This window comes from Narcine bancroftii, chromosome 4 (assembly GCF_036971445.1).
Source record: "Narcine bancroftii isolate sNarBan1 chromosome 4, sNarBan1.hap1, whole genome shotgun sequence".
NCBI lineage: Eukaryota > Metazoa > Chordata > Chondrichthyes > Torpediniformes > Narcinidae > Narcine > Narcine bancroftii.
This window is the reverse complement of record NC_091472.1, coordinates 316154859-316179785: the sequence shown is the minus strand read 5'-3', so window position 1 is coordinate 316179785 and position 24927 is coordinate 316154859. Positions and strand designations below refer to the sequence as shown.

At 42.7% G+C, this 24927-nt stretch overlaps 1 protein-coding gene across 4 annotated transcripts in view; it reads left to right on the top strand.

The window, feature by feature from the left end:
• LOC138762296 (ATP-binding cassette sub-family B member 6-like) overlaps window positions 1-24927 on the top strand; it is a 220139-nt gene that overhangs the window by 174138 nt on the left and 21074 nt on the right. For all 4 annotated transcript variants that reach the window (XM_069936030.1, XM_069936028.1, XM_069936027.1 and 1 more), the window contains one exon: window positions 15789-15857. In XM_069936030.1, coding sequence (XP_069792131.1) covers window positions 15789-15857 — 69 coding nt within the window. The remainder of the gene's footprint in view (window positions 1-15788; window positions 15858-24927) is intronic.

The window sequence follows — 24927 nt, the reverse complement described above, 5'->3', positions numbered from 1 at the left end:
ATACACATCCTTCAAACATGTAAAGTGCTTGACAACTAATAAATTTTGCATAGAGCAAGTTCCCATAAACAGCATTGTGATGTTGACCAGATGATAAATATTGTCCAAGATTTGAGGGAGAATCTTTGCTTTTCAATATCTCTGAAAGAACACTACATGTTAGTGCAATGCTGTTACAGTGCCATTGACTGGGTTCAAATCCTGTGCTGTCTGTAGGGAGTTTGTGCATTCTCTGTGTGGGTTTTCCCCAAAGGCTCTGGGCATGGCTGTTGCTCGAGTCACTGTCCCAGAACCGTCCTGGCTCCGGACTGGTTACCCTTCTCTCTGTCTTTGGGCTCTCCCTCTCAGTACTAGCCTCAGCTGCAGAAACTACTCGTCTTATTTTCCCCAACTGTCTCCACCTCCTCTGCAGCAGTCTCAACGTGATCACCTGAGTGGATTCCTCTCATGAAGGACATTGGCAAATCAGTACTGTGCTTACAACTTTCCTGGTTGTACTTCTGACACCAGTGTACCAATTACCAAATTAGATTTCAGAACTTGCTTGCCACTGTGGGTTTTGAACTTGCCACATCCACATCAGTGGCCCAGTGATGCAACCAGATTTGGGTGAGAACTGGTAAAGATGCTTGAGATAAGCTTCAGAATGAGCAAATATCTCAAGAAAACTTTATTTCTGCCACAGCCTCTTGTCACATCACCTCAACAACACGAAGAATGAGGAAGGCCAGGAATGACCTCTGCTGTTTGAGCAGCCATTTCTATGTCCAGAAAATCATAGGCTGGAGTTTGACAATGTGACAGCTATAGTTAGTCCATGTACCATCTGTCTGATCCAGATGGAATTGTTTGTTTCAGTCTGCCTTAATCATGCCATGCCCACATTGATCCAATCAACATTACAGGGACTGATGAAAGATGCCGACTATTTTTTGCCTTAATTGACCGTGTGGGAAGCAGATGTTTCTGAGATCAGATTGTTCCAGACGTCTCCTTGACTAGTCCATTCCCAAAGTTATGTAACCTGCAGTCAGTATCTTAAAGACATCACACAGAATTTGTGTCAGGGTGAAGTTTTGGAGCGATCTTCTTCTCTAGATAATTCGTAATATTTTTGGAAAGGTATATGCATATTTTTATTCTGGTTTGTCCTCGATAACCATAAGACTAGGCTCATTTTATAGAATTCACACTTTTGATTAGTGAAGGTCATAGGTCTTATTCAAGAGATTTCAGTCCATAGAATGATATGTTACAACAGAATTGAGTGAGTGGAATTGTTGGAAGTGACATCTTTCAGATAAAGTGCTAAATAGCCCTCATAGAAAGATGTAAAAGATCTCTCAGGTCTGTTTTGAAGAGAGCCAAGACATTTTTATTTGCAGCTGTGGCCAATAATTATTCCTTCAACCAAATCATTCAAACAGATTACAGTATTTGCTCATTTTAAAAGCAGAAAAAAGAAGTTGCAGAAAAGCTGGAAAACAATGAGACACAGCTACCTTTCTTGAGAACTGCATCAGCTGAGATCCCAGAAGAATTTGCGAAAGTAGAATCAAGAATACTTTCCAGGAAGAGTGACGGGCCAAATAATTGTACCTTCATTCCAGCTCGTATGGATCACATACTCCTTATTGGGACACCTTTAAGATTTCAGTCTTTCATTAGGTTAGCCTTCAACCAAATCTTGAAATAATCCTTTCTGCAGATTTTGAACATAGACCTATTTGAGCAGCATGGTTAGCGTAGTGTTAAGCGCAACGCTGTTTCAGTGCTGGTAACTGGGTTCGAATCTGTAACGAGTTTGTACGTTCTCCCCCTGTCTGTGTGGATTTTCCCCAGGGGCTCTGGTTTCCTCCCACTGTTCAAAATGTACCAGGGTTTGTAGCGTAATTGGGCAGCTCGGGCTCATGGGCTGAAAAGGCCTGTTACTGTGCTGTATGACTCAATTAAATATGGCAAATTTCTGGTTCTTTATCCAAATCATTTTATTATTTTGGGAGGCAAGAGCAGGAAAAAGCATTCTAAATGACACTCAACTTTCAGAATGTCCTAAAGTGTTGTAGCTATTGGAGTCATTTATGGAATTAAAAATAGTGTGGACATTAAGTTCATGAAGTGAAACATAAAAGTCTGCAGATGCTATGATTGTCGTAAAAACACAGAAATGCTGGAGGAACTCAGCATGGTGTCCAGAGGAGGTAAAGATATATTACCAACTTTTCGGGCTGAGCCCTTCTGCGAGGAGTGATGAAGGGCTCCGGCCCGATATGTCAGTGATGTATCTTTACCTTCTGTGGTCGCTGCGGGACCTGCTGAGTTCCTCCAGCATTTCTGTGTTTTTATTAAGTTAATCAATTGCAGATAACCTGCCGTGCCGGTTTCTGTCAGAACTGACCAGTTCCAGTGTAAGAACACGAAGCACTGGGAATATTTGACATGTAACTGGGAAGTGAGGGGAACATGGTTGATGTTTCTAGTTGATGACCTTCGGCATTTGTTCTCCTTCTCTCTCTGTGGCTCCTGCCTGTCCCTCTGAGTGTTTCTCATATTTTCTATTTTTTTTTCTTCAGATTTATGATATAGACATGTCTTTGCTTTACAGAATCTTTCCGTGATCCTTTGATCTTTTCTTAGCATTACAACTCTTTAAAATGCTTTGTAGACCAAACATGTGGTCATCAATTCCAGTGATTCATTTGGAAGCAGCCATTCTCGACAAGCACTGTACGGCTTCCCCTGGATGGTGCGTGGACTGAAATTGTAGAATATTTTTCATGCAGTCGGTAGGAGAGAAGTATGGAAGCAACCAACTAAACTTGACTGCTTCACGGGGAAGGGGGCTCATAAACTGTGAGCAGAGTCCTATAGGGGCCATAGGTTGAGAATGATTCTGCAACTTTTATTCAACACGCAAATCTGATGAAAGGTCATTCAACTGAAACGTTAATTCTGCTTTTCTCTCTACATGCAGATTTTTAGCATCTGCAGTATTTAGCTTTACAAGCTGCTGCCTTGATGTTTGAGGCTAGGTTCTGTGCTTTGGCCTGTGTGATGGGGCTTGAACCTACAACTTTTAGACATTGTTTTTTGCATGTCACACAGAAATAGATTCTGTAGAAGTGCTCAGAGCCCCTTTGTGACATCGTCACAAATGTAAAATTAACTTACTTTTCAAATTAGAAATGGAGGGCACATAGTTTCAGATTTTCTAGATTCTTGGGCAATACACCTTTGGCGCTTACACAATGCACACAAAAGCCGAGAGTTGTCGAGAAGTCCGGATTCTCTGGTGGTCCAGATTTATGGCATCTGGATTTTTGGACTTTTACTATAATATCCTTTGTAAATCTGCATATAAATGCTATAAGGAGACCTTACAGTTGGAGAGCTCCATCGCAAGCAGCCTAAATATGGTGCTTAATGTGACCATGGTTGCTCATCGGAGAATCCTCTGGGGGTAACTGGTGTTTTTTTTTCAATAACTAATTGCTCTACGAACAAAGAGTTGGGAGCCAGCAGTGGAATCCTTCCTGCCGTCTTGGTGACAACATTGTAAATACATATCCTGCTCTTTGATCACCCACTAAATGTGTTTTCGTCGAATACTTTGATCCTCAATCCCATACAGCTATAAAGCAGAGCCTCCACCCCCGTTTTTGATGAAGGCAAGATCAGTTTATGAGGAGTGTGGGTGGGATTGAGAGGGGAACAGCCAGGGCTCTGGCATTAGGGGCAGGCATCAACCACTTCCCATCAAGTGAAATGCAGAAGAATAGAAACCATTTTAAATTATTTTTGTCATAAAGATGTTTTCAATCGATTGCCCTTTTTGAAGTAGAGCAGCACCAGCTGGTGGGCGTAACCATGTCCCACATGCTCCACACACTGGTTTCCTGTTTATGGCAACAATGAGCCTGCAAAGGGTTGCAATGGAAAGGCAGTTCGTGGGGAATGTCTCAAATGAAAGGCCTGGTGGGGGATGAAGCAGACTGAACTCTCATGGAATCCACCGACAGGCAGCAAACTCCAGAGGGATCAGAAATAGTGATAATACGAGCTACTTAGGAGACATGATTCTACAATGGATAGCAACCAACGGGTAACAAATAGTATCACTGCTATTACCAAAGATGGGACCTTGGCAGTAAAGGATTTCTGAAATATTTCATCTGGAATATAATACATTTGCAAGCAACCGAAGATTTTTACTTTTATCCACCCATAGCTGATGTTACTGAGTGGCTCTGTGCCACTTTTACAAACTATACCATTGTATGACATTTTAAAAAAATGTAGCTGTGGCTCAGATATTATGGGCTCAAGCCCCACCACACACTTCAAGATTATTATCCGATTCTACAAGTCTTTGAGGGATGTCTACCCTGACAAAGTTCTCCAGATCCCTCAGTGATTTGGGGGACCCAATAGAGTTTGTTCCCTTCCTATTTCTGGCTTCCACCACACTGACTCAGTAGGCGATCTCTCCAGAATGTCCTCCCTTTCTGCAGCTGTTCCTCTATTCCTGATTAGCAATGCCACTCCTCCTCCTCTTTGACCTCCCTCCCTCCCTCTCCCTTTTGAAATATTCGAGCTGCAGAACTTGTATCAGTTAATCTAGTCTTTGTGTCATCCAAGTCTCTGTAATGGCCACAATGTCATAATTCGATGTACTGATCCATACTCTTAAGTTCTTCACCCTTATTTTAATACTTCTCGCATGGAACATATTTCAATTGACTGCACCTGTGATCCAGCCGCTACCAGACATTCCTCACAGTTTCACTACACATTACTTCTACCTTAGCACCAACTGCTCCATCATCTAACCTATGGTATCCATCCTCTCTCTAGGTAGTTTAACCTCCCCAACAGGTCTAATAAACCATCCTGTAAGGATATTGGTCTGTTTCAAGTTCAGGTAGAATTTGTCGCTTTTGTACATGTGATACTTTCCCCGAAGTAGATCCCAATAATCCACAAATCTGAACCCTGCGCCCTGCACCAGTTTTTCATCCACACGTTCATCTGCCGTAACTTCCTATTTGTGCTCTTACTGACGCATGACATAGACAGCCACCCTTAGATTGCGACGCTCGAGGTTCTGCTCTTTACCTTCCTTCCTAACTCCCTATATTCCCTTTTCAAGACCTTATCACTTTTTTCTATCTATGTCACTGGTACCAATGTGTACCATGATGTCTGGCTGCTCATCCTCTCTCTGAGAATTCTAAGGACTCCATCTGAGGCATTTTTGACCCTGTCACTTGGGAGGCAACATACCATCCGAGAGGCTTGATCCCTTCCACAGATTTTCCTGTCTGTTACTCCAATAAATGAACCCCCTATCACTGTCACCCTCCTCTCTCCTTTCCCTTCCCGATTCTGTGCCAGAAACCAGTCTGCTGCAGCTTGTTCCTGGTAGGTTATTCCCATAACAGGATCCAAAACGGTATACTTGTTATTGAGGAGAACGGTCACAGGGGTGCCCTGCACTAACTGTTCACTCCCTTTCCCTCTCCTGACAGTCACCCAGCCACCTGCCTTCTAGGTGTGACTGCCTCTGCCTCTCAGTAACTCCTGTCTATCACCCTCTCTGCCTCTCAAATGTTCATCCAACTCCAGTTCCCTCACATGGTACGTAATTCAAAGGTGTTTCCCTGAGTGTGTCTTGGCTGATGTAATTTGTGGGATAGCTTTGCATTTCTCTAACAAGGAGCTGTATAATTATAATGGACTGATAGATTCACCCTTGATCTAGAAAATCTTCAGTATGTTCCTTCCTCTCAATAAATGAATTTGGTTACCAACCAGTCATAAAATTAATTTTAACTCCTCTCACCAGTTCAACATGGACATATCTAATGAGGCTAAACATAAACTTGAGGAACAAAACACATAATTTTCCCCCTGGATAGATTACATCCAACAGCATGAATACTGATTTTGTGCAATTTTAAGGACTGTTTCCGTTACTTCTTTACCTGTTTCTTCACCACAGTTAGTGCAATACTGTTACAGTTGTCAGAGACTGGGGCGGAGGTTCGAATCCCACGCTATCTATAAGGAGTGTGTACTTTCTCCCTGTGTCTGTATGAGTTTCCTCCAGGGACTCTGGTTTCCTCCCACCATTCAAAATGTACTGGGGATTGTAGATCGGTGGGGTGGAAATGGGTGGCACAGGTTCGTGTGACGAAATGGCCTGTTACCATGCTGCATGTCTAAATTTTTAAAAATTAATTTAAAATTTACTGCTGTGATTTATTTTCTCTAACCTCTTTCTCCCCCCACTTCCCCAGGGTCTCTTCCTCCACCTTGCTTTTCTTCTGTAGCTTTTGATATCGTTTATATAACCATAAGATGCAGGAGCAGAAGTAGGCTATTTAGCCCATCATTTGTTCTGCCATTTCATCATGAGCTGATCCATTCTCCCACTTAGCCCCTCTCTCCTGCCTTCTCCCCATAACCTTTGATACCCTGATTATTCACATACCTATCAATACTTGTACATCAGTTTCGATGAAGGGTCCACAACCAAAACGTTGACTGGTCATTTCTACCCATGGACGCTGCCCGGCCTGCTGAGTTCATCCACCTTCTCATATGTTTGCTCTAAACTGGTATTGCTGGCTGTGGCCTTCGTTCTTTGTTTGTAATTTCATTGGGTCTGAGGCCAAAGCATAATATTTGCTTATTAAAGAATCCTCTTATTGTGGAAATTGTCCCAAGTGAAAGCAAGCAACTAATGGACTAAAAGTGTTCATGTCCTTGGCCTCTTTGCCTTTTGAGTGAGTTCAACAGTAAATGCATTACCTCCATAGATGATCAAGGGACTGAGGAGTATAGAAGCAATGCGATTCTGGGTCAGCCACTTTGTAAAGGCCAAAGACCCAGAATTTCTGGGATTTCCTGCATCCCAGAAATGGTTTTTTCACCATTCTTCACCACTCCCCCCACCCCCCCCCCCACCCCTCCAAGCTCGTTTGAAAGGTAGAGTTACCAGGACAGACTCCATTTTTGAATTAGTAAAGTTGTGTACTGTGCTCTCTTATGCAATGTTTAGAATCCAGTCAGAAATATCCAGGAGCCTGAACTCACATTCCCCTGGCTTTTAATGAAAAAAGCAACCCAAAACTTGCAACATTGTATGTGTGAAATAGTTCTTTGAGCAATGTAAATGACTAGACTGCACTGTTATATCTCTGTTCTCTAATTTTTACCAGGTTATTTAAAACCCTAAGTAAAGCATGAAAGCTACAGACACCATGATTGAAGTAAAAACACAGTCCTTGATGAAGGACTTGGGCCTGAATCTTTGCTCCTGCCTCATTTTGCTCATACCTCAATGAAGGGCTCAAGCCCAAAATGTCAGTAATGTATCTTCATCCTTTCTACATAAAGTTTGAGCTGCTGGGTTTTTTCCAGCAGTTGTAAGGTAAAACATCATGAGATGGGAATGTGTAGGGAGTTACCCTGTACAGGGCAGTAACAAGAAGGGGAGGTGTCCTTGTACTCCTGTTAGGTAAAACATCATGAGATGGGAATGTGCAGGGCTGTAACAAGATGTGAATGCATCCTTGTACTTACAAGATAAGAGAGACATTGATGGATTGAGAGGCAGGAAGCTAGCAGGGAAAGGATAGCAACAGTTTTAGTCATTGGACAAGTAATGATATGATGATGTTCTAAGCACATATCCAAGGGTATAAAAAATCACCATTTTGCTGATAACGGCAGAATGCATTCTCCGACTAACATGGTTAGTCGCAAGTGTTACAATCCGGTAATAAAGAACAAAGAACCCTGATTTCGATTCAGCCTGGTGTTTGTCTCACTCATTCATGAACAAAGCAGACCTAACACAGTGTGCTTTTATTTTAATTTTTTTTAAAAACCTGGATTGGTTGCTGGTTGTAGATATTAAATTCAAGTGCTTAAAGTACAAGTGTAATTGGAATGAAGGTGAAATTTGAAGGCAAAGTTTGGTAATGTTGACCACGTCAAAGTTCAGAAATACAGTGAGAAAACAGCATATCGTTCAGTCTTCACTCCATTCGAAGACATCTACAAGAGGTGGTGTCTCAAGAAAGCAGCCTCTATCCTCAAGGACCCCCACCACCCAAGCCATACCTTCTTTACTCTGCTACCACCAGGAAGGAGGTACAAGAGCCTGAAGACAAACACCCAATATTACAAAAACAGCTTCTTCCCTCTGCCATTAGATTTTTGGACGGACAATGAACCACAGACTCCTCTTCACTTTTTTCTCTTCTTTTGCACTAATTATTTATTTTTAAATAGTGCATTTATACAAATGTAATTTATAGTAATTTTTGCACCTTTAATGCACATTACTAATGCTGCCCCACAGACTCGATGGGTTTAGTGACCTGCTTCTTGATCTTGTGATAAATCTGATTCTGAAAATGGGTGGAATACAAAAGCAGGGTAGCTTTGATAATCCTTCATGATCCCTGATCAGGCCACAGTTAGGAAAAAATAGAAAATGCTGCAAATGCTCAGCTGGTCTGGGAGCACTAGGAACAGAGTTAAGGTTTCAGTTCATTGACCTCGGTTGGAATGTTCTGGCCAGATTTAAGCACGACACTTTGGAAAGCACGTCAAGACCTAAGAGAGATACTGGAATGGCACCAAAAATTAGGGATTTTCTTCACATAGTGAGATGTTGTTATCATTGATTATGAGGAATTGAATCATGAGTTTTACAAAGAGTAAACAAGGAGAAAGAATGCCTACTGGCAGAAGAATTTGGCAATCAATGGACTCAAATTTTAGGGAATTTCAAATAAAAAGAAGCAATTTATACACCAGTCTGGAATGTGCAGTCTGTCGGTTTTTAGTGGATTTGCTTCATGGGCCAAATTGAGATTTTTGAGGAAGTGACAAAAAAATTGGTGATGGTAGGGTTGTAGATGTGTTGTATCTATATAGGCATTTAGCAAGGTCACCCATGGTAGACTCATGAGGTCCTTGGAACTTTGGCAGTGTAGTTTCAGAGTTGGCTTGCCTGGAGAAAGCAAGAGGGTAGTAGAAGATGGAATGTATTCTGTCTGGAGATCAGTGTCCAGTGGAGTTGCACAGGAATCTTCTAGAGCTTCTGCCCTTTGTGAATTATATACCGTGAATCACCTGGATGAAGAAGTGGAAGGCTGGGACAGTAAGATTGCAGATGACACAAAGGCCAGAAGAGCTGTGGATAGCGTAGAAGGTTATCGCAGGTTACCACAGGATGCAGAGTTGGGTGGAGGAGTTCCATCCGACAAGTATGAGGTGCTGCATTTTGGAAAGATAATCCAAGAAAGGGCGTACGTGGTAAACGGTAGGGCACTGAGGTGTGCGGTAGAATACTTTACAGTTAGACCCCTACTTATGATGGAGTTTGGTTCTGCGACTCGCATCTTAAGGTAAAATTATCGTACGTTGGGGTCTGCCTGGGCAAGCAGACTTCCTAGTTGCTCCTGCTGGGAGGCCAACCCAACAACCCCCTTCCTGCCGGGAGCCTCCTGGCAGCAGCGGGGACGTCAACCTCCTGGCAGGAGCAAGTTGTGATGGTGGTGGGAAGTGATCTGCATGCAGTGACTGGAAAGAAGCAAACACGTTAAGACCCCAACTTACCATTATTCAAAACGGATTCTGATCATCGTAACTTAGAAATATCAAAAGTCAGAACATCGAAAGTCAGGGTCTATCTGTATTGATTTTCATTTGTTCTCCCTGTATTGCACAGCCAGTTTGTTTACATTAGTTAACTATTTACAGTTCTTTATTTGTTTACGTGTTTGCACTGTGTACAGTTTATTTCCTGCACTACCAATTAGTGGTTATTCTGCCAGAGTTATCATGTACGCACTCTGACAATAAACCTGAAATCGGAGATTAGGGGGATCTGGGAATTCAGATACATAAAATGGTGTCACAGGTTTATAGGGTTGTAAAGAGAGCTTTTGACATATTGATCTCCATAAATCAAAGTATTGAGTAGAGGAATTGGATGTTATGATAAAGTTGCATAAGACATTGGTGAGGCCAAATTTGGAGTATTATGGGCAATTTTGGTCACCTAACCACAGGAAAGATATCAATAAGATAGAAAGAGTGCAGAGAAGATTTACTAAGATGTTGCCCAGCCTTCAGGAACTGAGTTACAGGGAAAGGTTTAAACAGGTTAGGGCTTTATTCCTTGGAGCATAGAAAAATGAGGGGAGATTTGATAGAGGTATTTAAAATTATGAGGGGGACATACAGAGTAAATGTAGATGGGCTTTTTACACTGAGGGGAGGTGAGATAAACCAGAGGACGGGTTAAGGGGGAACATGAGGGAGAACTTCTTCACACAAAGAGTGTTGGGGGGTCTGGAACGAGCTGCCAGTTGAAATGGTGAATGTGGGCTCAGATTTAACATTTAAGAAGAATTTGGACAGGTACATAGATGGGAGAGGAATCGAGGGTATGGACTGGGTTCTGGCCAGTGGGACTAGGCAAAAAAATGGTCTGGCACAGACAAGAAGGACCGAAGGGGCCTGTTTCTGTACTGTAATGTTTTATGGTTCTAAGTAATGCATTTTGGAAGGCCGAACTTGAAGGTGGACTACGTGGTTAATGACAGGATTCTTAACAGTATAGAACAAAGGGGCCTTGGGGTCCAAATGCATAGATCTCTCAAGGTTTCCACTCTGGTTGATAGGGTTGTTAAGAAGGCCTACGGGATGGTAGGTTTCATTAATAAAGAGATTGAGTTCAAGAGCTATGAGGAAATGTTTCAGTTCTATAAAATTGTTTAGACCACACTTGGCGTATTGTGTTCAGTCTGGTCACCTCATTATAGGAAAGAGGTAGATGCCTTCAAGAGAGTGCAGAGGAGATGTACCAGGATGATACCAGGATTGGAGAATGTTGACACAGTGAGGGCTTTTCTCTTTGAGGCAAAGAAGGGTGAGAGGTGACTTTTTTTTAATTATTATTATTATTTTTTTTTCACACCATAAATCACATTAGCCATGATATACACTATTTCTTTTTCACACATATACAGTGACTTTTTCTCCCCCCCCCCTTTCCTCCCAAACCACCCCCCCACCCCCCCCTCTCATCCATTTTAGGTATACAATCTAGGTTGCATTAAGCCAGTCAGACAATGTTGTCATTCAACAAAATTACACCAGAAATTCTACTGAGTCCATTCTTTTCTTTCCTTCTCCTTCCATCAACTTAGGTAATGTTTGTCCCCGGTAGGTTTTCGCTATTGTATTTAATGTAAGGCTCCTATACTTGTTCGAATATTTCAATATTATTTCTTAACCTATATGTTATTTTTTCTAATGGAATACATTTATTCATTTAAATTTAGTAGTTTCTTCCTTTTAATTTGGTTATGTATTCCATTAATATTTAAAGACATATAGTTCAGCATAGCCCTTTTATATTTTGTTTATCTTCTCTTTCCGTTTTTCCATCATTACCTTTCCTCCTTTTCCATTTCTGTTTTCTTATTTTCAACTCTTTATAAGACAACATTCCTACAACATCCAACATTTTCCTTATTCTCCTATTTCTATCTTATTTATCCCCAATCTCCCCTGGGTGAGAGGTGACTTGATAGATGTCTACAAGAGGGGGTGGCACAATTAGCGTAGCAGTAAGCGCATGGCCTTTATAGTGCCGGAACCAGGGTTTGGATTCTGCACTGTCTGTAAGGAGTTTGTACATTCTCCCTGTGTCTGCATGGGTTTTCCCTGTGGGCTCCAGTATCATCCCACCAGCGGGGTGGGGGGAGTGTAGGTTAATTGGGTGGCACAGGCTTGTAGGCCAAAATAGCCTGTTACCGTGCTGTATATCTAAATTTTAAAAAAAGTAATGAGGGATAGATAAGGTGGATAGCCAGCACCTTTTTGCACAGGACAACAGTAGCAAATACCAAACAACATCTGTTTAAGGAGATATGAGGAAAGTTTAAGGAAAATGTCAGGGGTAATTTTTTTTTACACTGAAAATGATGGTGTCTGAAATGCATTGCCAGGCATGGAGATGGGGGATGACACAATGGGGACATTTCTTAGTCAGGCACATGATGCAAGAAAAATCAAAAGTTATGGATGTGGGGTAGGGAAGGTTTAGATTGTTAAGTAGTTTTAAATAGGTAGGCACAACGTCGTTGGCTAAAAGGCCTGTTTTGTGCCGTAATGTTCGATGTTCAATGTGCCTCAGTTTACAAGAAATATATCAAGTTGTCTTTTGGCATTTTCTTTCACAATATTCTCTCATAATGTTGATGGAAAGTGTTCTGAGGGGTGGTATTTACAAATATTTGGAGGTACAGGGATTGCTAGGGAGTAATCAGCATGGTTTTGTCAGGGGTAGATCATGCTTGACAAACCTGATTGAGTTTTTTGAGAGGGTTACAAAAAAGGTTGATGAAGGGAAAGCTGTGGATGTTGTCTATTTAGACTTTAGTAAAGCTTTTGATAAAGTTCCCCATAGGAGATTAGGAAAAAAGGTGGAGACATTAGGTATAAATAAGGAGGTAGTGAAATGGATTCAGCAATGGTTGGATGGGAGGTGTCAGAGAGTAGTGGTAGAAAATTGTTTGTCCAATTGGAGGCCAGTGACAAGTGGAGTTCCTCAGGGTTCGGTCCTCGGTCCACTATTATTTGTTATATATATTAATGATCTGGAAGTAGGGGTGGAGAATTGGATCAGCAAGTTTGCGGATGATACAAAGATTGGTGGTGTTGTGGACAGTGAGGTAGATTACCGTAGATTAAAAGGTGATTTAGGAAGACTGGAGGTGTGGGCTGAGAAATGGCTGATGGAATTTAATACAGATAAATGTGAGGTGCTGCATTTTGGAAAGGCAAATCTAAATAGGTCATATGCATTAAATGGTAGGCTATTGAGACGTGCAGAGCAACAAAGGGATATAGGAGTTGTGGTAAATAGTTCCCTCAAGGCTGATACTCAGGGAGATGGTCTGGTGAAGAAGGCATTTGGAATGTTGGCCTTCATAAATCGGAGTATTGAATTCAAGAGTAGGGAGGTTATGATGAAATTGTACAAGGCATTGGTGAGGCCAAATTTGTAGTACTGTGTACAGTTTTGGTCACCAAATTATAGGAAAGATATAAACAAAATAGAGAGAGTGCAGAGAAGGTTCACGAGAATGTTGACAGGATTTCAAGGTTTGAGTTACAGGGAAAGGTCGTGCAGACTGGGGCTTTTTTCTCTGGAGCGTAGAAGATTGAGGGGGGGGCTTGATCGAGGTGTTTAAGATTTTAACAGGGACAGACAGAGTAAATGTGGATAGGCTTTTTCAATTAAGAGTGGGGGAGATTCAAACGAGAGGGCATGGTTTAAGATTGAAGGGGGAATATTATAAGGGGAACTTGAGGGGAAATTTCTTTACGCAAAGGGTGGTAGGGATGTGGAATGAGCTTCCGGCAGATGTGATTGAGGCGGGATCATTGGTTCCATTTAAGGAAAGACTGGATAGTTACATGGAGAGGAGAGGACTGGAGGGATATGGACCGGGTGCTGGTCAGTGGCACTAGGAGGGTGGGAATTTGTTACGGCATGGACTAGTAGGGCCGACCTGGCCTGTTCTGTGCTCTAAGTGGTTATACGGTTAATGGATTCCAGATGTCTGTGGACTATTGTGAGAGCTAGTTGTATTTATTTACTCCTAATTTTTAAATGATGACTTGGAACATTTTGTCTTTGAACAACTTTGCTGGGATTGTTTTATATATATATATATATATATCTATATATATAGATATATATAGATATATATATATATCTATATATATTTATATAGTACGTCTTCCAGGATATCCTTTGACAATTTATCCAGAATGGATGTTAGGCTCACTGTCATGTTATTTCCTATACCATCCAGTTGACATTTTATGGGTAAATATTGCACGAATTGGGCAGCATGTTTTGTGTAGCGATTAGTGCAATGCTATTACAATGCCAGAAGCCCGGTTTCGAATCTGTCTGTGAGGAGTATGTCCGTTCTCCCCACGTCCTCCGTGGATTTTCTCCGGTTACTCCACCCTTAAAAACAAATGGGGTTGATAGGTTAATTGGGTGTCATTATTGCTGCATAGTTTTCATTGGGCCAGATTTGGCTTCTACCTGGTTGTGAATAAATTTAATTTTAAATGCAATTATTTTTAACCCTTGAGCTCTGTTCATAGAGGGCCATATTTCAAGCTTTTTCACTTAAGGTGGCATTATAAAGAGATATTAAATTGAGGTAATGTGCAAAACTGGTGAATGGAAAATAAATGCAATGATATCTGCTTTGAACTCCAAAAATATGTGAAAAGTTCAAAACAGTGGTGATCCAAAGTAAATTGGGATTCATGTGCATTAAAACGTAATGAATGGAGCAAAAAATAATCAGAAAGACATTGGAATTCTAGCCAATGTGGACTACAGGGAATTGAACATATTGTAGCCGTGCAAATGTAGGGTTCGACAGCATCTGGAATATTAGTAGAATTGTGTTATATAGAAAAGTCTTGGAAGAAGTGGAATGTATTATAAGAACAATATGATAAAGAGGAGAGATTACACAAACAGTATCTGTTTCCTCCTACTTGAATAAAGAAGTGAGAATGTTAATATTTTAAATATATTAAATGCTACATAACATTAAATAGAAACTATAGAAAAACTCCGATTATCCAGAATGGTTGGGAGAACTGGTCATTTTTTAAAAACAGCCCAGTAGCAACAACAAACAATAAGGGAAGGCTTTTTAAACATTAAAATAATGTTTAATTCTCACCAAAAAAATGCTGGCCTCTGCCGATCACCGACACCTCCCTACCGAGACGCTGCTCATGCCGGGAACCTGAGGGTTTCGCTCCTGTCCAGGATCCCAAGGTTCCCACTGCCACCAGCGCCAGGAGCCCGAGGTTCCTGCTGCCGTCGGATTCCCGCTGCTGCCAGGAGCCCAAGGTCCGCATTGCCACTAGGAGCTGGAAATCCCAGTCAGTTCGGCTCCAAAACTATTTTGGGTAAATGAGGATTTCTGATTTGTTTCAGATATGCTCATTTATCCAATTTTTAAAAAATTTCAGATAGCTGAGGATTTCAGAAAATTCAGTTTTGGATAATAAGAGTTGTATTGAAGTTTATAGGACTCGCTGGTCTAATAACTACAGGCATTTCAGAAGTTTTGGGTGGCAAGTTAGTGCAATGCTATTACCTTCAACCCATGTTCAAATCTGGCGCTGACCATAAGGACTTTGTATGTTCTCCCTGTGTCTCCGTGTGTTTGCCCCAGGTGCTCTGGTTTCCTCCCAATGTCCAAAACCAATGGAGTGCAAGTTAATTGGGGTATTCGGGCGGCATGCACTTGTGGGTCGAAAGGGCCTGTTACCAGGAAACATTTCTCCACATAGAGGGTGCTAAAGTTTTAGAGTGCAGGCAATTAGCAATTCATGCTAAGGTTACATTGTCAACTTTAACATTGGTGTATTTTTGCACCCTAAATAAAAACGGATTAAAGGGGAAAGATAGTGAGATATGGAATTGATTACAACTTGGCCAAAACCTCAGGATCAAGGGCTTAATTTTCTATGGTAATTTAAAAACTGCATAAAGGCCATCACTGAGAGATGCTCAGTATCTGAATGCCCTGAATACAATTGCTTGGATTGTGAGCGGAGGTTATGACAACACTTTTTTAATTATATGATCACATATTGCCTATGTATTTCAAAGGACATGTTAACCATTTTCTTTTCTTTTCTTTCAGGTTGTCAACTGTGATCAATGCAGATCAGATCCTCGTGCTTCAGGAGGGACAGATAGTGGAGAGAGGAAGGTATGCAGCCCAGATCAGGAACTTTCTGCCATTGTCAGGATCTAACCATCATGCGGAAGAGTCATTATGTTTAACCATCACATTTTAAAAATAGTAATTTATCTTCGACAGGATTTTAATATTATGATTACACAGACTAGGAAGAGACGCATGCATTCGTCTAGAACTTATCTCCACTAAGACAGGGATGGCTGAACTATTGCTGGCTGTAGCATTAAAAAGTTGGAGAGAGGGTAACAGGCCACATCCCCTTTGATCACTTCTTTGACCCAAAGCAAAAGCATTTTGCGCTGTGATCTTTGTGCTCAAGTAAACAAGAGATCTGCTTGCATTTTCACTGTACATCATGACCTTCTTGAGTCATGACCTCAGGTCCCTTCACACCTCTCCCATCCATATATCTATCCAACCTTTCCTCGAATATTAACATCGATCTCACTTCTACCACCTCTGCCGGAAGTTCATTCCATACCTCCACCACCCTCTGCGTGAAGAAATTTCCCCTCATGTTTCCCCTAAACTTTTCCCCTTTTACTCTCAATCCATGCCTTCTTCTTTGAATCTCCCCCACTCACAATGGAAAAAGCCTGTCTATATTGACTCTATCTATCCCCCTCATAATTTTAAATACCTCTCTCAAATCACCTTTCAATCTTCTATGCTCCAGGGAATAAAGTCCCAGCCTGCTCAACCTTTCCCTGTAACTCAAACCTTGAAACCCCGGCAACATTCTCGTAAACCTCCTCTGCACTTTCTCTATACCGTTTATATCCTTCCTGTAATTCACCGATCAAAACTGCCCACAATATTCCAAATTTGGCCTCACCAATGCCTTATACAATTTCAACATAACATCCCGACTCCTGTACTCAACGCTCTGATTTATGAAGCCAACGTACTAAATACCTTCTTCACCACCCTCTCCACGTGATTCAACTTTCAGAGAATTATGTACCATGACTCCTAAAGCCCTTTGTTCCATTGCTCTCCTCAATTGTCCACCATTTAATGTGTATGTCCTGTTTTGATTAGTCCTACCACATTTTTCAGTATTACACTCCATCTGCCATCTTTCAGCCCACTCTTCTAACTGTCCTATATCACCCTGTAAGCTTTGATAATCTTCCTCGCTGTCCACAACACCGCCAACCTTTGTATCATCTGCAAATTTCCTAATCCAATTTGCCACCCTATCATCTAGATCATTAATATATATATGACAAATAGTAGACCCAGTACCGATCTTCAAGGCACTTCACTCATCACCGGCCTCCAATTCAGCAAACAATTTCCCATCCAACCATTGCTGAATCCATTTCACTAACTCATCATTAATCCCGAATGCTTCCACCTTCCTTACTAACCTCTTCTGGGGAACCTTGTCAAAAGCCTTACTAAAGTCCATCCACAGCCTTCCCCTTGTCAACTTTCTTAGTAACTTCCTCGAAAGACTCTATAAGATTTGGTAAACGTGATCTACCATGTACAAAACCATGCTGACTACTCCGAATCAATCCCCGTCTTTCCATATAGTTATATATACCATCTCTCAGAACACTTTCCATTAATTTACCCACCACCAACATCAGACTTACAGGCCTATAATTACCAGGTTTATTTTTGGATCCTTTTTTGAACAGCAAACAACATGAGTCACCCTCCAGTCCTCTGGCACTTCTCCCGTGGACAGTGACATTTTAAATATTTCTGTCAACACCCCCACTATTTGTTCACTAACCTCCCTCAGGGTCCGAGGGAATATTTTGTCAGGACCTGGAGATTTATCCACCTTAATCTTTTTTAATAGAGCCAACATTACCTCCTCATTAATCCTTATATTAACCATGAGTTCCCTACCATATTTCTTACTTCATCTGCCTCAATATTCTTTTCCTTAGTGAAAACTGAAGAAAAAAAATAATTTTAAAATTTATCCCATCTCCTCTGGCTTCTCATGGAGTCTACTCCCCTAATCTTCAAGGGGTCCAATTTTATCCCTCCCTATTCTTTAACTTTTTATGTACCTTTAGAAACCCTTTATTTTTACTTTACCTGCCAAAGCAGCTTCATATTTCCTTTTAGCCTTTCTAATTTCTTTCTTAAGGTTTTTTTTACACTCCTTATCTTTGGCTTGGATTCGCGGACGAAGATTTATGGAGGGGGTAAAAAGTCCACGTCAGCTGCAGGCTCGTTTGTGGCTGACAAGTCCGATGCGGGACAGGCAGACACGATTGCAGCGGTTGCAAGGGAAAATTGGTTGGTTGGGGTTGGGTGTTGGGTTTTTCCTCCTTTGCCTTTTGTCAGTGAGGTGGGCTCTGCGGTCTTCTTCAAAGGAGGTTGCTGCCCGCCAAACTGTGAGGTGCCAAGATGCACGGTTTGAGGCGTTATCAGCCCACTGGCGGTGGTCAATGTGGCAGGCACCAAGAGATTTCTTTAGGCAGTCCTTGTACCTTTTCTTTGGTGCACCTCTGTCACGGTGGCCAGTGGAGAGCTCGCCATATAACACGATCTTGGGAAGGCGATGGTCCTCCATTCTGGAGACGTGACCCATCCAGCGCAGCTGGATCTTCAGCAGCGTGGACTCGATGCTGTCGACCTCTGCCATCTCGAGTACTTCGACGTTAGGGGTGTAAGCGCTCCAATGGATGTTGAGGATGGAGCGGAGACAACGCTGGTGGAAGCGTTCTAGGAGCCGTAGGTGGTGCCGGTAGAGGACCCATGATTCGGAGCCGAACAGGAGTGTGGGTATGACAACGGCTCTGTATACGCTTATCTTTGTGAGGTTTTTCAGTTGGTTGTTTTTCCAGACTCTTTTGTGTAGTCTTCCAAAGGCGCTATTTGCCTTGGCAAATCTTCTTCAGCATGATGCTGAACCAAGCCATGAAAGACCCCAACAATGAAGACGCTGTTTACATCCGGTACCGCACGGATGGCAGTCTCTTCAATCTGAGGCGCCTGCAAGCTCACACCAAGACACAAGAGAAACTTGTCCGTGAACTACTCTTTGCAGATGATGCCGCTTTAGTTGCCCATTCAGAGCCAGCTCTTCAGCGCTTGACGTCCTGCTTTGCGGAAACTGCCAAAATGTTTGGCCTGGAAGTCAGCCTGAAGAAAACTGAGGTCCTCCATCAGCCAGCTCCCCACCATGACTACCAGCCCCCCCACATCTCCATCGGGCACACAAAACTCAAAACGGTCAACCAGTTTACCTATCTCGGCTGCACCATTTCATCAGATGCAAGGATCGACAATGAGATAGACAACAGACACTCCTTATATTCCTCAAGCAATTCACATATTCCCGAGAGGGGAAACCAGAGAACACGAGAGGGATCATTACCCTGCTGCCTGCATATGGACACCCTAACCCCAACCCAACCTTACCCTAACCCCCCAACTAAGCCAAACCTGAACTCCCCAACTAACCGGAACCCCACACAACCCTAAAACCACGCAACAGACCCAGACACTAGGCAGCGAGGAAAACCCACCAGAGGAGAAGAAACAAGGCCCAACAGCAGCTAGAAACAGACACAGTGTAATGAAAGCATGGGCCAACCCAAAGTGGCAGTTCATAGTGATACAGAACCCCTGAGAGGGGAAACCAGTGAACACAAGAGGGAAGATTATCCTGCTGCCTGCATATTGACAACCTAACCCTTATCGTGTCAGAGGTTCAGATCGTTGCTTGGATTTAAATTTGGACATACAGCACGCTAACAGGCCATTTCAGCCCACAACTCTGTGCCATCCAATTAACCTTCAACCCTGGTTTGTTTTGAACAGTGGGAGGAAACCGGAGCCCCCAGGAAAATCCATGCATACAGACAGCGTAAGATTTGAACTCCAGTCCCAATCACAGCTATATTAACTGCGCCACCCAATTGCCAATCGTTTGAACTGAACTGGAGTCTTGTACAGCTGCAGGAGGCAAATCCATGGGCACTCAGGGGGCTCTCTTTTGTTTCTCTCCCTCTGACTGTAAGGGGCATTGGGCAATGCTAATGGTGAATCTTTGTCTACCTTTTTGCAGACTAAAAGCCATCTGTGTAATATTGTATTTCTATTTTATTAGATGATAATACATCTGATCTAATGGGACTTGATCCCACGAACAAGTGTGAGTTGAACTCAACAGACGCTGTAAGGGGGACTCAGAAAAATTCTGAGTCAGATTAGGGCATGCAGGTAGTATGAAATAAGGAGGGCAGGGGGAGGCTTATGTGGAGCATAAACCTGCAGGCAACTCTCTCGTGATTCATTAGAGCAGAGGTTAGAGGGAAATTAACCTTGACAGATATGAGTGGTTTGGATCTTTGTGATCTAAGAACCATACATCTGGGATTCAATTATTTCAGAGATCAGTAACTAACCATAAGATCAACTTTATCCCTTCCTTGAATCCTTCCTCATTGGAAAGTAACGTACGTGAATCCAGTGTTGCTATTTTGATTGCATTCCCTTGCCCATGACCAGAGAAGCTACCTTCACACCACTGTTGTACTTCCTCATCCTCCCTGAAATTCCTTGCCTGAATGGTTCTAGGAATGTTGTGCTTCCTGCTGTTTTCAAAGGGCCGCCTACCCCAAGATTGAGGATTTAGTTTCTTCCTGTTTCTTCAGACAGATTATCCGTCCCTTCATTGCGTTAATGGGTTTAGTGTTTACTTTAGCACATAGTGCAGAACGTAAACTCCACACTTGGCTTAATGCCATTCACAGATGTACTGAGATTCTCTCTGCCTTGGAGGTTGAGGGAAACCCCTTCACCCCTCTGCGTAGTAATTAGTAGGCACTTGGCACAAAGCTCTCACACTCTCCTGTATTCCCTGCATGAAACTTATTCCCCCTCTCCTCAGAAGTTCTAACTTCTCTGTTATTCTTAGATTCACCTCGGGTGTCATTTCAAACATCTGCCCTGATCCAATATAGTAATAATTCGCACTGCATAATATACAGGTACTTCATTTTAAAAAAGACAAATCCCCACAATAGTATACCGTAAATTAAATTAAGAGATCATTTTTTTAAAATAAATGTTCTAAGGATTAGAATAATACTGCAGATCGGGATTCAGTTGTTTATCCTCCTTCTGGGATACAGATTCTTGCTGGCTGTCATTGGACTAGATTTCAGATTCTGAATTCAGATTGATTGTCAGAGGACATACACAACATCACATACAACCCTGAGATTCTTTTTCCTGTGGGCCAGGCAGAATTACCACATTGGTAGCGCAAAAAGAAACTGTACACATGTAAACAAATAAAGAATTGTAAACAAACTGCAATATAGAGAGAAAAAATATCAGTAAAGTGCAAAAGAAAGAGCCCTTAAATGAGACCCTAATTAAGTTTGTGGTTTGGGCTATCGGCCCAAGATTTAAAATGATTCTGTTACCATAAATTCACTGCCCGTTTCTCAAGAACTTGCACACAATGTGGCTATTGAAACCTTCCAAGTGTGTCCCTTTCGTGGAATCAGCACCTGCCTTCAGAACTCTGCAGATTCTGTTGGGCATTATTGCCGAGTTACTATCTTTTTCTGGATAAAGGGTGCTTTTAATGTCATGTAATAATACATTAAAAATATAAATATTTGTGATACCCCCGGTAGTGGGTTGTATAAAAAGGAGCAATGAGTGAGCATACAGGAGGGAGATTGAAAACTTGGCTGAATGGTGCACCACCCACAACAACCTCACACTCCATGTCATCAAAACCAAGGAGCTGATAGTTGACTTTGGAAAGGGAAAACCAGAGGTGTATGATCCAGTGATCATTGGTGGATCAGAAGTGGAGAGGGTGTTCTTGGGAGTTACTATTTCAGATGATCTTTCCTGGACCCAACACATAAATAGCATAAGTTTGCAGAGTTGGATATGACATTGGAAACCCTGGCAAATTTCTACAGATGTGTGGTGGAAAGTGTGTTGACTGGCTGAATCACGGTCTAGTATGAGGACATCATGGGTGAAACCCTCCCCAACATCAAGTGCATCTACAGCTAACGCTGTCGTTGGAGAGCAGCAACAATTGTCGAGGATCAACACCACCCAGCACGTGCTCTGTTCTCACTGCTGCCATCAGGAAAGAGGTTTAGACTCGCACCACCATGTTCGGGAACAGCATTATGAATCAGCTACCCTTCCACCATCGGACACCTCAACAACAAACTCAATTAGGATTCATTTAAGGACTCTTACTACTTGTACTTTATTGATTTTTTTCTCTCTTTCTGTATTGCAGTCTATTTAGATTTCTTTATTTGTTTGCACATGTAGGTTGTGTACAGTTTTCTTTTTGCACTAGTGGTAATTCTGCCTTCCCTGCAGGAAAAATAATCTCAGGGTTTTATGTGCTGTGATGTGTGTATTTAGACAGTAAATCTGAAATCTGAATATAGTTCAACTTTTGCCTGCCGTAAGGCAAACAAAGAGCTGCCATGAGTATTGCAGTGCCCCAAACAATTGGAGAAAGAGTCACTAAGTGTGAATGGATTCGCCTCTTGTGCTCCTGCAGCCTCACAGACTCCTGTTCAAACCGTTGGCAACTTGAGCTCCAGTTCCAAACCTCCTTGAGCACCCGAGGCCCTTTGGGAGCTTTTCTTGCCCTCAGCACCAGTGTTCTCTCCAAGCTGTGGAAGCGCCTGTGTGCACAAACATTCTGTACATGCGCATGCCCGCGCACCCACCCACCCCTTATTGATTTTCTTTGTGCGCGCGCACAGCTTAGAGGGCCCACTGCTCAGTGCCCTCTCAATTCCCAGCTCTGATACCTGGTTCTCAGAGCAAGTCTCCAGCAGCACCTATGGGTTCCCCGACCGCATTGCCCGCAACCTGTGTGGGTCCTTCAGCTGCTGAGTCCCTCGCTGTCCTGCAACCATGGTCACCATCCTATAAGGTTGACTCCTCTACTTCTCCTCAGTGGAGGGGGGGGGGGGGGTGCTCTCCCCTTTCCTGTGCTCTGCACCGGTCTGCTGTTCTCTCGGGGTCTGCCAACTCTACCTATAGACTCTCCAGCACAGAAGTCACCATCTTGGGTACAGACCTCCATGGTTGCAGGATATTTTTAGTAAAAACACAGTTGGCTCCCTTAAGAGGCAATTTAAAGAATGTACAGAACCAGGTAGTAGGATCCTGCAAAGCAGCATCGTGTCTCCACTCCCTGCTCTCCTGGGTCTGCTCCAGCTGCAACCCTGCCGTTGCAGCAATTCTGGCAGTGCCAAAATTTTATACCTATCTGCCCCTCTCCCACTCAATCTATCACATGCTGAGTGGTGACAACCAGTTTGCTCTTAATGATGCAGATTTGCAGGACAATCATTGGTTGGAACATCAAGGAGAACATCAAGGAACTTAGAATGTTACCAGCACAGTCCTTCAGGTTATACTGACCCATATATGCCTACCAAAAAATCAAAACCCTCTCTACTTCATAACTGTTTATTTTTATTACATCCATGTGCCTGTCTAAGTCTATTAAATGCCCCTATTGTACTAGCCTCCACCACCACCCCTGCTAATGCATTCCAGCCACCTACAATTCTCTGTGTGATTTAAAAAACACTTACCCCTTGTATCTCCTCTAAACTTTCCTCTTTTCACTTTGAACAGATATTCTCCAGTGTTTGCTACTCCCACCCTGGGAAAAAGGTGATAGCCCTTATGAGAGACATAGATAGGTGAACATCCCTGTTCACCTATCTGTGTCTCTGATAATCTTGTAGACCTCCGTTAAGTCACCTCTCATCCTTCATTGCTCCAAAGAGACAAGTTCCAGCTCTACTAACCTTGTCTCATAAGATTATTTTCCAATCCAGGAAACATCCTGGTCAATCTCTGCATCCTCTCCATAGCTTCCACATCGTTCCTGCAATGAGGGGCCCAGAACTGAACACAATACTCCAAGTGGGGTCTCAGCAGAGATTTGTAGAGCTGCAACATTACTTCATGACTCCTAAACTTAATTCCCTGATTAATGAAGTCCAGCATCCTATTCTTTGAACAGCAACATACTATTGAGAGTAGTCTTGGTGCAGGACTCCTTCAGTATTGACTGGAGCATTAACCTCAAGCTTCTGGTCTGCGTCATAACTCCGTAGCCCTTTGTGACTCAGGGATGAACAGTAAGCCAAATCAAGTTTATTCTCATCTGATTGCACAATTACAACCCGAGGAAGCAGTGTTCTCTGGTTCTCAATGCAAAACACACAGACACACAACCAGATATAACACACATACAGACAAACCATAATATACAGGATAAGTATTTCATTTTCACAAATATAGAAATAAATATTGTTTTTTACATATGAGAGCCTCAGATGGTCAGTGTGAGCAGTTCCTTTGGTCGTTCAGCGTTCTCACTGCCCGTGGGAAGAAGCTGTTCCTCAGCCTGGTGGTCCTGGCTCTGATCCTCCTGGATCTCTTCGCCGACAGGAGCAACTGGAAGATGCTGTGTGCAGGGTGCAAGGGGTCCTCTATGATTTTGCATGCCCTCTTCAAAGATCCTGGTAGATCACATCAATGGCAGGGAGGGAGACTCCATTGATCCTCTCTGCCACTCTTATGGGCCTGTGGATTGACCTCTGATCCATTCCTCTGCAGCAACCGTACCCACACTGTGATGCAGCCGGCCAGGACGCTTTCAATAACGCTCCTGTAGTAAGTTGACATCATGGTGGCCGGTGGCCTTGCCCGCTTCAGTCTTCTCAGCAAGTGCAGTCGCTGTTGCGCCTTCCTGACAAGTGAGGAGATGTTGAGTGTCCACGATAGGTCACTAGTTAAGTGAACTCCAAGGAACCTGGTGTCTCCACTCTCTCCACTGCAGAATTGTTGATGTATAGTGGAGGATGGTCATTCCTGGTCCTCCTGAAGTCCACGATCATCTCCTTCATCTTGTCAACGTTGAGGCTCAGGTTGTTCCCCTCGCATCATTTCCCAAGATTTTCCACCTCTTCTCTGCAGTGCGACTCATGGCCGTCGCTGATGTGGCCAATGATATGGTTTCCTCTACAAGCTTGATGACCCCGTTGGAGCTGGATCTGGCAATGCAGTCGTGGGTCAGTAG